The sequence below is a fragment of the Halichoerus grypus genome, chromosome X (genome assembly GCF_964656455.1).
Source record: "Halichoerus grypus chromosome X, mHalGry1.hap1.1, whole genome shotgun sequence".
Lineage (NCBI taxonomy): Eukaryota > Metazoa > Chordata > Mammalia > Carnivora > Phocidae > Halichoerus > Halichoerus grypus.
In genome coordinates this window covers 20,560,382-20,577,101 of record NC_135727.1, presented here as the reverse complement: position 1 = coordinate 20,577,101, position 16,720 = coordinate 20,560,382, and the positions used below count along the sequence as shown (strand labels likewise).

Genomic DNA, 16,720 nt, shown 5'->3' with positions numbered 1-16,720 from the left:
ATTACAAAAATGCACAGTCTAGGCAGAATCTGGTAAATGTCAACTTCAAAATAAGTTGTGTCATACTGTTATATTTATTACCACATGGTCAATAAAAAGAAACACTTGTGACGTGATTAAAAATAGCATACCAGGTAAAATTGGTTGTCCAGCGATTCCCAGTGGTGCCATTCCAAGATTATTCATTGCTGTGGCCCATGCAGTTGGATCAGACATAGGTAGCGTCATTGCAGTGGAATCCACATTCAGAGTTCTACTATTATCAGCTAAAGAGAAATGACAAGTAAAATTTGTTGTATTAAGGTTTCAGTATATAGTTTGCTTAACATAAACTGGCAAACTCTTTACAGAAATGGACTGATGGACAAATGGTAGATAGGGCCTTAATTCCAGCTCTTTACAAGGGTTAAAACAATATGGCTTGAATTGGCAGGAAGTCATAGAATTTGAAAGCAGTTTACCAGATGGCATTTTAGTGTGTTTCTTTCTTTCTCTCTCTGCTCCCTCTGTTCCTTCCTTCCCTCGTTTTTTTTTTTTAATGAAGACTTTATTTTTTTAGAGCAATTTTAGGTTCACAGCAAAATTAAGAAGGTACAGAGATTTCACATGTGCCCCCTGCCTCCATACATGCACAGCCCCCCATTATCAACATTCTGCACCAGAGCGGCACATTTGCTACAACTGATGGATCTACACTGATGCATCATAATCACTCAAAAGCCATAGTTTACATTAGGGTTCACTCTTGGTGTTGTACGTTCTATGGGTTTGGACAAATACATAATAACATGTATACATCATTCAGAATATTTTCACTGCCCTAAAAATCCTCTGTGCTTGCTTATTCATCCCTCCCTGCCCCCCAACCCCTGGCCATTACTGATCTTATTCCATCTCCATAGTTTCACCTTTTCTATAATGTCATATAGTTGGAATCATACAACATGTAGCCTTTTCAGACTGGCTTCTCTCAGTAGTATGCATTTAATGTTCCTCCATGTCTTTTCATGGCTTGATAGCTCATTTCCTTTTAGTCCTGAATAATATTCCATCATATGGATGCACCACAGTTTATTTATCCATTTACCTACTGCAGGACATTGCAGTTGTTTCCAAGTTTTGACAATTATGAATAAAACTACTATAAACATCCATGTGCACATTTTTGTGTGGACATAAGTTTTCACCTCCTTTGGGTAAATGCCAAACAGTACAATCAGTGGATTGTACAGTAAGAACATGTTTAGTTTTATAAGAAACTGTCAACCTGTCTTCTAAAGTGGCTGTACCATTTTTGCATTCCCACCAGCAATAAATGAGATTTCCTGTTACTCCATACCATCACCAGTATTTAGTGTTGTCAGTATTCTGGATTCCGGCCACTCTAATAAGTGTCTAGTGGTATTTGTTGTTTTACTTTGCATTTTCCTGATGATACATAATGTGGAGCATCTTTCCATAAGCTTATTTACCATCTGTATATCTTCTTTAATGAGGTATCAAAGTTTTTTGACCCGTTTTTAAATTGGGTTTTTTTCTTATTGTGTTTTAAGAGTTCTTTGTATATTTTAGATAAAAGTCCTTTATCAGATGTGTATTTTGCAAATATTTTCTCCCAGTCTGTGGCTTGTATTCTCATTCTCTTTACATTGTCTTTTGCAGAATAGAAGATTTTAATTTTAATGAACTCCAGCTTATCAATAATTTCTGTCATGGATCATGCCTTTGGTGTTGTATTTAAAGTCATCGCCATATCCAAGGTCCTTTAGGTTTTCTCTTATGTTATCTTCTAGGAGTTTTATAGTTTTGCATTTCACATTTAGGTCTATGATCCATTTTGAGTTAATTTTTGTGATGTGTATAAAATCTGTGTCTAGATTTTTTTTTTTTTTTTTTTGCATGTGGATTTCCAGTTGTTCTGGCACATTTGTTGAAGAGACCGTCTTTGCTCCATTGTATTACATTTACTCCTCTGCCAAAGATCAGTTGACTCTATTTGTGTAGTCTATTTCTGGGTTCTCTATTCTACTCTACCCATCTATTTGTCGATTATTTCGCCAATACCACACTGGCTTGATTGCTGTAGCTTTATAGTAAACCTTGAAGTTGGGTAGCATCAGCCTTCCAACTTTGTTCTTCTTCAATATTGTGTTGGGTATTCTGAGCCTTTTGCCTCTCCATGTAAATTTTAGCATCGGTTTGTTGATACCACAGAATAACTTGTTTGGATTTTGATGGGGATTGCATTAAATCAAGTTGAGAAGAACTGACATCTTGGCAATATTGTGTCTTCCTATCCATGGACATGAAATATCTCTCCATTTATTTAGTTCTTTGATTTCATTCATCAGAGTTTTATAGTTTTCTGGGTTTTTTTCCCAACTGTATATACCATAGGAGCTTGGGATGTTTCCTATTCTTCTCATAGTCTAGTTGCATACAATTACTTCAGCAGCTTCCATCCAAACTACCCATGCATGCAAACCAAGAAAAATCATCCAAGGGCTTTCATAGTAGCAATAAGAAATGAAAAGTTATATTTTTGATGTAATTTCATATCTTTGAGGCAGTAACATTGAATAGAAATAGACATACAATCAACAGATATCAAATTAGCCAATTGAATATTTTGGGAATTAGGGAGACACCAGAGAATAAGCAGATAGAATACATAGTCCCTGCCTTCAAAGGTTATCCAATCTAATTTAAGAGACCAGTGATGGTGGTACTGATTACTACTATTATCACTACTCTCACCACCTCCATCCATTACTACCACTAATTATTGAACACTCACTATATGCTAGGTAAAGCACTTGGCACGCATTATTCTAACTTTCAAAACAACCTAATGAGAGGGACTATTTATATCTCCATTTAATAGATTAGAGGCTTTTACTTTATTTTTAAAGATTTGTTTATTTTAGAGAGAGAGTGTGCGCATGTGAGAGTGGGGGAGGGGCAGAGGGAGAGAATCTTTTAGCAGACTCCCCACTGAGCGGGAGCCTGACTTGGGGCTGGATCCCATGACCCATGAGATCATGACCTGAACTGAAACCAAGAGTCGGATGTTTAACTCACTGAGCCACCCAGGCACCCCTAATAGATGAGAGACTTAAAGATCACATATATTGTCCGAGGTCACCCAGGTTATATACTGTTAGCCACTATGCTTTATTATCTACAGTGAAACAATTAAGAAACAATCAAAGAATTAAATGGAATTGACCAGAAATGTTACTGAAGTTTAAGGAATGATGGGCGCCTGGGTGGCTCCGTCATTAAGCATCTGCCTTCGGCTCAGGTCATGATCCCAGGGTCCTGGGATCGAGCCCCACATCGGGCTCCCTGCTCTGCAGGGAGCCTGCTTCTCCCTCTCCCACTCCCCCTGCTTGTGTTCCCTCTCTTGCTGTGTCTCTCTCTGTCAAATAAATAAATAAAATCTTAAAAAAAAAAAAAAAAAGGAATGAAAAGCTACTGTGGCTTGAGTAATGGAGAAGATAGGATTTGAAAAAATGGGCCAGATTTCGACATAACATGTCTTGAGTGATGGGTAGTTATTAGATAAAGAAGAAAGAGGGGAAAAGACATTCCAGGAGCAGTGATGACATAAGCAGACAATGAAGTGGGTTATAACCATGTGCATGTGCATGTATATACTGCATAGTTGGGAGATATATAATCATAAGTCATTGGAGCACAGAAAGACTTATTTTGGGAAATTTCCCTCTGATTACTGATTTCCATAGAAAAATCTTTCCATGGCTTTTCTCCTACCTCTCATGTACACTCCTGCCAATTACCTGAAGGCAACTCTGTTCTAATTGTAGCTTGCTATTTGTTAACATCTATCACATCCTTCTACCCTGGGAACATCAGGGATAATTCCTGGCCTGGTTATTTATAAAAGTGCTATTTTGGAAACTAAATGGTCAGAATAAGAAAATGCAAATGTCCAAAAACATTATTTCTGAACTATTAGTTTGTATCATTCTTCTATGCTGCCTATGTATCTTATCCAAAAACCACTCCGCCCCCCCCCCCACACACAGAGTGACTAATAGCCTTAAGCAATTGTTACTATAGTCAGAAGTCACATTTCAGAACTGGTGATTTCTCCATGGATAGAAACTCTAGCCCTCACACCCAGTTTTCAGTGCTCTCCCATGAAGGCATATTATGGCTAGAAATAGCCTCCTTGTAAATGTTACTAAGGAAACAAACATGGGGCATCAAATATCCTTCAGGTCAGGAGTTTGCATATTGATTATTTGGTTCATCTGAACTCCCAATCTCCAGTCCAGGTGAGACAAGTTTTAGGGAATGTTATAGCTGGAAGGGACCCCCTGTTGAGATTATTGAATCTGCACCCTGATTTTCTCTAATGGCTGCAGAATGACTTCAAGAGGAAACATCTAGGTTTAGAAGGACTGGGCCCCCATGCCAAAAATAATTTCTTGCAACAGTTTGGTTACTTGTTGGCTCTACAGTCCTGGGAAACATAAGAGAATCAGGAATTATTCTTAATAAAGAATTCTGAGATCAAAAAATGAGAATTTACAATGTATCAACCTAGCCAAACTCTGGACTAATTTTTGGGGAGGGGAGAGAATTATCTAAATTATCAGTTTTTTTTTAAAGGACAGTACAGTATTACTATTTTCAAAATATATATTAATTCAAAGTGCCTGTTAAAATGTTAGCAAGTAGAGTTCCTGCTAGGCTTGTTTACATGAACCAGTTGGTTTAGATAAAGACCATGTGTAATTAACAGCATTATTTTGCTATGATAAATTCAGTTCTTAAATTCTTAAGGAGCTCTGCCTTTTCATTTCCCTCCACTCTCCCAACACCCATCTACATCTGTCAAATACTACTCATTTTGCAAGGGTCATCTCAAATGTTACGTTGTCTGTGAAGCCACCTCCCTGGAATGAATTACTCCCTCCTAGTGTGTTATCATAACATTTTATCTAGAATTTGATTTTCGTATGTTTGCTTATTCTCTCATTCCTTTTCCCTAAACCAAACTTTTATCGAGTCTTACTATATGCCAGGTCATGTGTTAGTGACTAGGAATATGGAGATGAACAAAATTCATTTACTGCTCTGGAAGAACTCACAATACAATGAGAGCATGACATATAAACAACTAAATATAAATTATTATAATAAGTACTGCAGTAAAACTATGAGGAAAGTGCTATGAGAACAGAGAAGGAGTAATTAAATATGCTGGAATGGCTTTGGTTGTATGTGTTTGGGCACAGAGAGCAAGAGGAATACTAGGGAAGGCTTCTCTGGGAAAGAATAATTTGAAATGAGTCTTTAAGGAGGGATAGGATTTTCCTCCAGGTACTGAATGGAGGATTTGGGTTTAAGAGCATTCCAGCAAGCAAGAACAACTGGACATTACCATTGACTGCCTTGAATTATAGTTGTTGAATACATGTCTCTCTTCTGCTAGCTAGCCTGCATGCTCCTTTACGTCAGGGACTTGGTTTTAGGCATCTTTGTTTCTCTGTTTCTTAGTTCAGTGTCTGGTATAAAGTAGGTATTCAAGAAATATTTGGATGAATGAATAAATAAAATCAACTTACATTGATTTTGGGCACAATAAGCAATCCATGCAGTGACACTCACTGATTATTTATATACCTTTTCAGAATGATAAATTGTCTTAAAAGGGATAGCATAGTTGCTAAACTAATTTTCTCTCCAGGACAACTGAATTGACATGTAGCAATTTACTTAGAGTTACAACCAGAGATAGATGAACCCAACTAATAATTCAGTTTGATAGCATTAGCTATAATCTTTCTCCCATATAGGCACAGTCATACATATAAGCAAGCTTGTAAATTTCTACTTTCAAAGAGAAATCCCAGATGATCGTCTCTGTCTGGCAGCAATCTGGATTTAAGGTCTGCAGTAACAAAATATGTTGTGCTGAACATCTGTTTAGAATCATCACTTAATGGTAGAAAAGTTAAGTCCAGGCCTGATTCACTTTCTAGACTAAAAATGGACATCTAGCAATTTCTTTAAGTGTGTTATAAAAGTAGTCCCATGTCACTAAAGAAAGAGATTGCTCATTTTCCCGTAAGTCCTACATTCACTGGCAGTGGCCAAGAATATTCAGAAGGCAAATATCAAGTGCTATCAAATAGTCTTCAAAATGCCTCACCCATCTGAAGAACATGTCCTGCTATGCTGGTTTTCCGTTCTGCCTTGTGTGGCGACTCCTCAAGAGATCACAGGTTGTACAGTAATTGTGAATGAATGTCTTCTAGGTAAGTTGATTGAGTTTATGGCACTTTGGAGCAAGAGTTCATTAGTGCCAAAAAAAATAAAAGATTTGGAAGTAATTATCGATTTTAACTTGGTATTGCTCCATAACTATCAAGTCATTGCCATCTGTTTATTTTTATATTATACTTCACTTGATTAGTCAATTATTTGATCTTGAAGACAACACACACACACACACACACACACACACACACACACACACACACATATTCTGTGATACACCCATCCTGTAGTAGACTTAATTATTTCATATGTTTCCTTTATTTCCTTTGAAACAAGTTCAGTATGTTGGTGTCGTCTCATCAACCATACTCTTTTTATTAAGACAAAAGCTGTCCTTCTCTGGCAATTTACTCTCCTGTAATTCTCTTTCTTATGTCCAGGTCTATATCCATTGGCTTTTATGCTTGCTGTAATTTTATTACACAGTATCGTGCAAAGTTGAGGAGAGGATTTTGTCAACAAACATCTATTGAAAGTTTGTTAAGAGTAGGAAGCAATCCTGCCTAGTGACCAAGAGTATGGGTTTGGGAGTCAGATGGTTTGGGACTAGAGTCTAGCTGTACTAAGTAACTGTAATGTGCTCATTCTGTTTCTCTCTTTACTCCTCTTCTTGCTGGTCTGCCTTCCAGACTTCCTTTTATAGTTGCTGTACATTCACCGAACATTTTCTATGTGTCAGGCTCCATCCTAGACGTTGAATACATTATGGTGAGTCAAACAGGCCTCAACCTTGTTTTTAGGAAGCTCTCTAGTGCAGGAGGGAGATACTAAAATACAGATAAACATAAAATAATTACATATTGTGATAAGTTTTTTGAATAAAGAACTGGGTTTGATGATAAAAATGGCAAGTTACAAATTTAGGAAAGTGATAGTATCGACCTTATAGGTTTGTTGAAGATTAAATTAGATAATGTGGGTAAAAAAAATTAGCATGGTTTCTGGCTCATAGTAAGTACTTGGTAAGTGGTAATAATAACATGTAATAATTAAGATGATGATGATGAACCCAGCCCTTGAAGGGTTCAAAGTCTACTGAGAGATACAGCATATATAGGAATTACAACAATACATTATACAGATGATGAAACAGAGGCACAGGCAGTTTAAGTAATCAGCTCAATATTGCACAGCTAGTAAGTGGTAAAACAGGGAAATGAACCCAGGCGACTCTGGTACCAATGCCCATAGTTTTATCCATCACACTAAACTCCCTCCCAAAGAGCCCTTTATTTTCTGTGTTCCCCTAGCTCATTGAACACATTACTATGATAGCCTTTATCACATTATATTTTTTATCACCTCTTTCTATGTCTGCCTCTCCTCCTAGACTCTGGATTCCCTTATTCCTCTTTGTTATTCCTAGTGCCTAGACACTGTGTCTGACACAAAGCAGATGTTTAATAAATGATTTTAAATAAATGAATCAGGAAATATATGAACTTATGTAGGAGAGTCCTGCATAGACATTCTGCTTCCTGGAAGAAGGTAGGCATATAGCACGTGCCAAGCTACTCAGAATGGGATACCACTCTGTTGTTGTGTTAGATAAAACCTGTTTTGGTGGGTTTCTTCTGAGGACTAAATACTAAAAGTTTTAAATGGAGAGGGGAAGATAAATGGTGATAATTTGAGGTATTATAATCTTAACATGCTGATAATATAAGAAAATAACAATTACATAAATACAAACTTTAAGGAAGATAAATCTGTAGATGGGAAGGTATTTTTCATCACATAAATTCCTCCTGGGTAAAAAGGAACCGACTAGAATTTCTTTGAAAATTTAAAGGTAATTAAATTTACTAAAATAAATCTGCATGTAGCAGCCATATTTTTTAGCTCCTTGAGGGCAGGGGATATAAATCTCATTTAGTTTTATTATATTCCATAGTGATTAGCTCAAAGTAGGTGCCAATTAGTGTGCTTTTAAATAAGTGAACTCTGGAAGAACTCAGCAATTGTATAAAGTGGGGCTTACCTGCAAAGCCTATTTCATAGACCCACAGCCAAATAAAATCTCTTTGCATTGTGTAGTACTGCACTGTGGACTTAGCCCTCTAGTCATTTCTGCAGAAGGAAGATAGTGGTCCAAAGCTGGGTGAAACAGACCTCTGGAACATACCAGGACTTAGATAAATGGTGAATAATAGTGTTAATGATAGTAATTATAACAAGACTAAAGATAGTTAACACTTATTTAATACTTACTATGTGCCAGGCACTGTTCTAGGCACTTTATGTACATTAATTTAAAACTCACAACAACCCTATGAAGTAAGACCTCTCACTATCCCCATTTTACTGATGAGGTAACAGGAACAGAGAGGTTAAGCAACCTGTCAATGGTCATACAGTTAGCTCGCAGTGAAGCTGGGATTCAAACCCAGGCAATCTGACTCCACAATTCATGCTCTTAACCACTATACTATATTAAACTAGGGAAATCATAAAGTTATAAAATATTTGAGCTGGGAGGGCTGTCGAGCTCATCATTACACAGATGGGTGTTCCCTAAGTCCTCTATTGCAGGGATTCTTAACTGGGGCTAAGTTGCCCACTCCCCAACCAGGGAACATTTGGCAATATTTGGAGACACCTTTGGTTGTCACAACTGGAGGTAAGAGGTGCTACTGGAATCTAGTGGGTAGAGGCCAGGGATACTGCTAAACATTCTACAATGTACAGGACAGCCCCCCACAGCAAACAATTATCTGACCCAAAGTGTCAATAGTGCTAAGGCTGAGAAACCTTGCCTTACTGCAGCAATTTTCATGTGTTCTTACTGGAGAGTGCATTATACCCTTGGCTTCTTTTTTTTTTTTTTTAAGATTTATTTATTTATTTACTTGTCAGAGAGAGAGAGAGAGAATGCACATGAGGACAAGCAGAAGGAGGGCAGGCAGAGGGAGAAGTAGGCTCCCTGCTCAGTGGGACTCAATCCCAGGGGCCTGGTATCATGACCTGAGCCGAAGGCAGATGCTTAACCGACTAAGCCACCCAGGCATCCCATACCCTTGGCTTCTTCACAATCCCTTCCAATCTATCACATGTGCAGCCAATTCTACCTTCTGTAGTTTATGAACTACTCCCTTATGCCACTGTACTAAAACAAATCAGACCACCTCCCCCATCAAGAATCTACTAACATTTTTAGCATGGTTACTTTTATGCTTCACACCAAAGAAATGATCCTCACAGTGGAGAGTCTAGGTGCCTCGGAAGTTCTGCAAATAGCACTAGGAATACAGTAACAAAGAGAAAGGAAGTTTAGAAAATACTTCACGGAACACAGAAGAAAACACCATCTCTAGCACACCACACAAGACCTTACATACAGTAGGCACTCAAGAAGTACATGTTGTAAAAGGCTGTGGCACAAGGGCAGGGTTGGGTGTCCTAGAACAGAATAACATTGTGCTTTCTGTTCTCTGGCTAAGGGAAAGGAAACAGCAGGATAAATCATGTTTTGGTTCTGCATTAAGCCTAGGGCTCAAGGTTTTATCTTCTGTTTGGTATTTATTGCTCATGAAGCAATATATTGTGCGTTGCAGGTGCTATTTTGAATCCCTCTTCATTTTCTTTGAAAATTAACAATCCATCATTATTTGTGAACAATGCGCTGAAGCCCCAGGCACATCCCTCTCTCTCCGATCACAGACGTCACCAGCAGTCACACAACAGCTTGCATCATGGCTATGCAGTGTGAGGGAACTGATAGGGGCTTTTGTAAGACACGGCTCCTAGGTGGCTTGAGAGAGATGATACTATTAGACAAGCAAGGGCTTTATTTCCTTATGAGTGTTTCCAAGAACGGATCAAAGAGCCACTCAAGAGGATCAGGGTGTCACAACATATTCTTCCTTGGAGAAGAGGAGGGGAATGGTGGGGGAGGGAAAAGGGAAAGGTTTTATGCTAGCCTATATTATAGGTAATCATTTTCACAAGGGCTGAGTGGCAGGGTGGAGGGGGGGAGATAATAGCTTGATCCTCAAGGTATACAGATGAGAACCTTGGGGTAGAGAGTGCTTTCTCAAACTAACCCTCATCCTGGAAGATTCATTGGTTTAGTCTATAAGCTGGAGGGTCCTGGACACAAGCACCTCTATGTTGGAGCAGTTACAAGGATATTCAAGATGGTTTTTTTGAGGGAGGAGGGGCAGAGGCAGAGGGATAGAGAGAATCTTAAGCAGGCTCCACACCCAGCACGGAGCCCGATATGGGGCTTGATCTCACGACCCTGAGATCACGACGTGAGCCGAAATCAAGAGTCAGACGCTTAACCACCTGAGCCACCCAGGTGCCCCATGGATATTCAAGGTTCTTAACTAGATCTACATGAAGCTAGAGTGCCAAGCCACCCCTCCAGATAGCAGTTGCTGTGGGGGTGGGGTGTAGCAAGGAAGAAGAAGGACACAGGTCTTAGCATGCACCTCTCCAAGGAACTCACAGCATATATCCTGCATTTATAAAGGCAACAAGATATAGTGGAAGAAATATAGATTTTGAGCCAGATAGACGAAAATCAAATCTTGGCTCTACTATTTACTAGCTGTGTGACTTTAGGCAAGTTCCACATACTTTTTAGACTGTTTACTCACCTGTATTATTCACCTAACAATAATGATGTTGATTCCTAGTATTGATTAAATGCTTATTATGTGCCAAACACTGTTTTAAGGCTTTATATGTACTATGTAATCTAATCCTCACAACAAGCCTATAAAATTGGTAATTTTATCATACCCATTCTACAGATAAGGAAAATGAAAGACAAAGAAGTTAGGAAGTTGCCCAAGGTCATAGGTGGAGTTAATGCTGGACTTGAAATTCAAATTCAGGCAGTATAGCTTCAGAGCCCATACTTTTAACCCCTGAGCTATATATTCTCACTACACTATAGAAAATGCTGAGCAAATATTCAATCATGATCTTAACCCCACTTCCTTTATCTTTCCCTTGTTTTAGTTCCATTAAGAAAGAAACCATTCAGTTGCCCTGTGGGGGTCTCTTCTCCCACTTCTCAGAGCTGGAGCTGGGGGCCTCCTTTGCTATTTCAAGGTGGACTGGCACAGATTGAAGAATCTCAGTAATAGTCCTTGTCACTTCAAGGTTATCAGCTGTATGTGAGCCAAGAGAATAGGTTGAGGTTGGATGCAGGGGTCCTGGAAGTCCAATAGGCTCCACCATTAGGACCTTGGAAGCTTCCTCAGTCAGTAAAAGCAGGGGCTAGCCACACTAGAGAGGCTCTCTTGGGCTTTTCTGGACTAAGTCTGTCATTCCCATCTCTGGTTTCTTGGGCTTCTGAGATCCCAGTGAACTCATGTTACCCTGGTCTAGGTTGAATGGTCGACAATGGTGGTCTAGTTTTGAGACTGCATCATTGCATTCATTCCATATTTCCTTACCTAATATTTAGACAAAAAACACCAAAAGCATAAATGGGCTGCAAAAATGCTACCTTACCCCAACTCTTTTAATGTCTGTGCTAACTGCCTGTTAAACCACACATTTCTTTTCCTGGTTTTGAAACAAACACATTAATATTACTGTCAGGATCCCAAATGCTGTAGGTATTGCTTTTCAATTAGAAATCTTAATATTTAACAAATCAGGTACTGAGCATGCTCTTTAAGTTAATGGTGTGACTGGTGGTGGAGGGGGAACAGTGAAAGAAAAAAAAGAGAAGCATAAATTCTTTAAGTTCCCAAAGCTCTGTGGTCTATACTTTCCTGAGGTAAGTTGCGTAAGAGGTAACTTGGCACCCCTGCTGCTATGCTGTTGGAAGTCTGGAAAGATCTCTTGGAGGAAAAAAAAAATAGTCCTGGGGTTAATCCACAAGCCATTTTACTTTAGCCCTTGTTGCTGAAAATCTTTCCAACATGTTTCAGTCCACTTCCTTGCCATAGGAGATGGAGTACAACAAAGATAAATATAAACTAGATCTGGAATTAGGAGGGCTGAGTTTCAACTCTGGCTTGACTCTTTTCTTGCTGTGTAGCAATCACTCACACCTGTGTTTGTCAGCGTGCGGTCCAATCATTTGCATCACAATCGCCTGGGGTGATTGCTAACTAGCCAAGTTCCAGGGTCCACAGCTGAGGTTTCCATCTGGGTGGTGCTGGGGAATCTGCCTGTTGAGCAAGCACCCAAGATAACTCTTAGGCCTACTACAAATTTGAGAAACACAGAGCTTTGGTCTCCTCATGTATAAATAAGAATGATGCCGCTCCTTTCACAAGGTTGTGGTGAAAACACAGGTGGTTGATACGTGCTACCTATACCTGAATCATTGAGTGAGATTATGGCAGGGCTTCAGGATCCATTCTGAATATTAATTTAACAAACATGTTAAATCCATGCACTATTTGGTGGTACCAGAGTGAAAAATTCATGTTTCCCTGCCCTTTGAGGGGCTCATAGACTAGTGGGAGAGACACACAAACTACTGCATAGCTTGATACTGGCTAAACAGAGATTGAAGGGGAGGCAGTTACTCTGCTGGGAGGAGAGGTGGTGGTAGAGAGGAAGGGGGAGCATGGAGGAAGTGATGTTAAACTGAAGAAGTCACTTTGAAGTGAGTTTCAAAGGATAAACCAATTATGATGGTACTGTGGATATCTTAAAAAGGTATAGGAAATAAGGCTGTATTTGTGCTAGGTCTAAAAACTAGAATAGAAACCAGAGGTGGAGACAAACCATAAGAGACTCTTAATCTCAGGAAACAAACTGAGGGTTGCTGGAGTGGAGGGAGGTCGGAGGGATGGGGTGTCTGGGTGATGGACATTGGGGAGGGTATGTGTTATGATGAGCTCTGTGAATTGTGTAAGACTGATGAATCACAGACCTGTACCCCTGAAACAAATAATACATTATGTTAATAAAAAAATAATAATAAAAAAGAAATTGCCTTTGTTTGGGGGGAATGGGCGTGAGCAGAGAATATTTCCCGTATCAGTTTACTTATCACTCCTCTCTCCTAAAAGTAGAATATTAAAAAACTGGAGTCATTTTGTATTCTCCAGTTGGTTGGACTTTGAGAGGATGGGTATTAGACTATATTGTTGAGTTGCTTTGCGAGTCACTAACTACAAGGCCATGGTCTAAGTCAGAGGGGTGGGACACTGGCCATGACCACTATAAACAAGTCAAGTGTTAAATCCTACTGATAATGGGAACTTTGGCTTGAGAACTGGCTGCCTCAGCAGAGTCATCCTCAAATATTAAGGGTGATGCTATATATACACAGACAGCCACAGGAGGCAGTGACTAATGGCTCTGCCTTGCGCCAGCAGCTCTGGCTCCTTTCTAGCTTCTTTACCTTGACAAGCAGCCTAAGCTGAGTTTTCAAACTCCACCTCAATTTAACAAATAATCAGAAAACAATAGCTTGTACCATATAGAACTTCATACTGCCTCCCCCCAATGTCATGTTTCAAAGTAACTGATTTTTTTTCAAAATTGCAACACACTTTCACCAATCTCCATCATGCCTTTGGCCAGACCAAGCATGATAAACTCTCAATCTTTAATGCTGTGTGACCCTGAATAAAGAAAAAATGAGATTATAACTAGTTAAGATCACGGTTTTTGTATTAGTTCTAATCCTGGCCTGCCATTTACTAGTTGTGTGATGCTAGGGAAGTAACTTAATGTCTCTGGTCTTCATTTTCCACATCTGAATCATAAGGACAACAATAGCATCTATCTCATGGGGCTGTGGTAAGGCTTAAAGGAGAAAATATGTGAAAAAAAAAGTCCATTGCAGTGGCTAGCTCAGGAAGTGGTAGTAAAATACTAGTAATTATTATTAATATATTAACAATAGTGGGCATTAACTCTGATATCTTATAGAAAACAGGGGCCATTTGGGGTGGGGAAAAAAGGGGAGTATTATAATTCCTTCAGTTGTGAAAAGGACAGGAAAATACCAGTAGGGGAACTAGCCATTAATAATACTGGGGTATGTATTTAAACAGAAAAGAACAATATGGCTTCTCTCTAACCAGTTCTTTACCAAGAGCACTGCCAGAAAGAACAGTGGGACTAATTTATATGCTTTTCATCTGCTACATTTTTAAAAGTGGTACTGCTAATAAAACCCTCAAAATATTTTCCAGTGTTAACCATCCTCCTCCACCATATATACCCCAAACCCATCAGACTTGCTGCCAAAACCTATTTGCTTTTTTCCCAAAAGCATGGATGGTATTTACGTCCATGCTCTCACTTGTGATCACCCCATCTGTGGTGGAGGAAAGCTAGAATTACTTAGTATCACTTCTTCATTTCCATGATAAGGATGGGAGGCAATGGGGTAAGCAGGAAAACTTGCTTTTCATGGCCATCTTTCCATTAAGACAAAGAGAGGTTATGCCCATAGCTGTGACCTCTGACAGCTGGGCAGAGGACACCCACTGTATTGGCCTACTCCAGGAACAATTCATATGCAAGTGACTTGGTCAGCACTTTGTGATTCTGGGACAATATTAATAATAGTACCTTTCCCAGAATCTATCTTACACATGATATATTTTTCCCCATTTAATTCAATAGTTCTCCTGAATATTTTAATACAGCAATAGTAGTCCAAATAGCAAACAAGAATGAGTTATTGACTTTCCTTCCTTTTATCCATTTCTGCTGTAACTTAAATTTTCTTCCTGAGTGAATCTCCAGGCCACTAGTGACATCACCTTTAATCCATTCATGTTTTTTCTTTAAATTGGCTTTAACATGGACGGGACATAAGCAGCTAAAAAATAAAAGATGTCTACGTTGGGGATGATCTCCAGAGCAAACCTTACAGGGATTGGTAGAGCAAATTTGATTTGAAAATGGTTACAGAGGGTGAATTCCCTGTAAATAATGAATTGGAAAGAAAATCAGGCTGGGAGTATTTGCTTATCCACTTATTTCCACATGGAAGAAAAGCCATAATTCCTGTCAGCCTGTGCTTATAGCGTGCCTAGATTGGTCAGAGGGAAGCCAACTGGTGACAAACATAAATACACAAGCCCACCCGTTCACTGCATTTGCTGTCAGGTTCAACACCAAGGAAAGCCAAAAGATAATAAGTCTTTGGGTAACAACCCATAAATCCGTGGTTACAGTTCAAGCACTTAACTTCAAATTTCCAAATGACCGTGCCACTGTTCTTTCTTCTCCCAGAAGCTAGAAGTTCACTGTCAGAAAGGAGAGGGGAGATATAAGGCAGCTGAAATGCTCAAAGACCCTGGGAAAATTATGGGAAAGCATGCCCTCCCCATTCATCACAACTTCTTGAGAAACCAACTGGTATGTCACTGGGAGATATTGTCAGAGCAAAGTGGCTACTTTTTTTTTTTTTTAATTAAAGTGAAACTAGCTTTCAAGAGTGGCTACCTTTTTAAAAAATGTAAAGCTAATTTCTATATGTCAAATCCTATTTGCCACTCACACTGTCTTTCTCTAATATTTTTAAATTAATTATTGAGTAGGTACAAAGGGGAATTTATAAGAGACAAGTGTAAAGTATTAAAAAAATGGTGCATTTGGGGTGGGGAAAAAAGGGGAGTATTATAATTCCTTCAGTTGTGAAAAGGACAGGAAATCTTTAACACAACATAACAAAATTATGTACCCAACGTGCAGTTTAAGAAAAAGAATATAATTATTACCTTTAAAGGCCTCATGTGTTCCTCCCTAATTCCTTCCATCTCCCCTCAGAAGTAACCACTATTCTGAATTTTGTGTTAATCATTACTTGTATATACTTACAGTACTACTACATATGATGATGCTATCTCTTCAGAAATATTTTATCTGAATTTCTGAAGGATTCTTTAGTTGCCAAGAGCTTTGCGTTGTGCTGTTCTCTCTCACATTTCTCCCCTTTCCCTTGCTTCTCTGCCTGTCCCGTGCAGCTTGTCCAGTAGTCTGTGATCCGTGAAAGAACATGAGTGTTAAAGATATCATTTAATGGTGAACCCATAGGGAAAGACAGTAATTCTTTTGTAATATGGCTAATTTCCTTTTGTTTTTTCGAGCATATCACTGCACGGGCCTTAATTTGTTTACCCGGAGGTTTGGGGACATGAAGATGGCAGTGGGCTAAAGAGCAGGGTGACAGGGCTGTGTGTATTGCCTAGCATGGTTTTGGAGTCAGAAGACTATGCTATTTACTGGCTGTGTGACCTTGGGCAAGTTACTTACAGTCTCTGAGATTTGGCTCCCTTATTGCAAAAATGCAGACAACTATAATACTGATCTTAGAGGGTTGGTGAGATGGTTAGACAAGAGCTATTAATTGTAAAAGTGTTTTTTTTTTTTTTTTTTTTTTTTTTTTTTTTTTTTTTCTTTATTTGAGAGAGAGAGAATGAGAGAAAGCACATGAGAGGGGGGAGGGTCAGAGGGAAAAGCAGAC

General features: G+C 39.0%; 1 protein-coding gene across 9 annotated transcripts in view; it reads right to left on the bottom strand.

Annotated features, from left to right (window-relative positions):
* The window catches only part of ENOX2 (ecto-NOX disulfide-thiol exchanger 2), a 286,156-nt gene that overhangs the window by 74,845 nt on the left and 194,591 nt on the right, over positions 1-16,720 (bottom strand). For 4 of the 9 annotated variants that reach the window (XM_078065152.1, XM_078065146.1, XM_078065148.1 and 1 more), the window contains 2 exons: positions 8,297-8,385; positions 132-266 (listed from right to left, as the gene is read on the bottom strand). In XM_078065152.1, coding sequence (XP_077921278.1) covers positions 132-266; positions 8,297-8,345 — 184 coding nt within the window. In that variant the 5' untranslated portion in view covers positions 8,346-8,385. Of the gene's footprint in view, positions 1-131; positions 267-8,296; positions 8,386-9,464; positions 9,555-16,720 lie in introns of all 9 variants that reach the window. The other 5 variants (XM_078065151.1, XM_078065149.1, XM_078065153.1 and 2 more) reach the window with 2 other exon arrangements.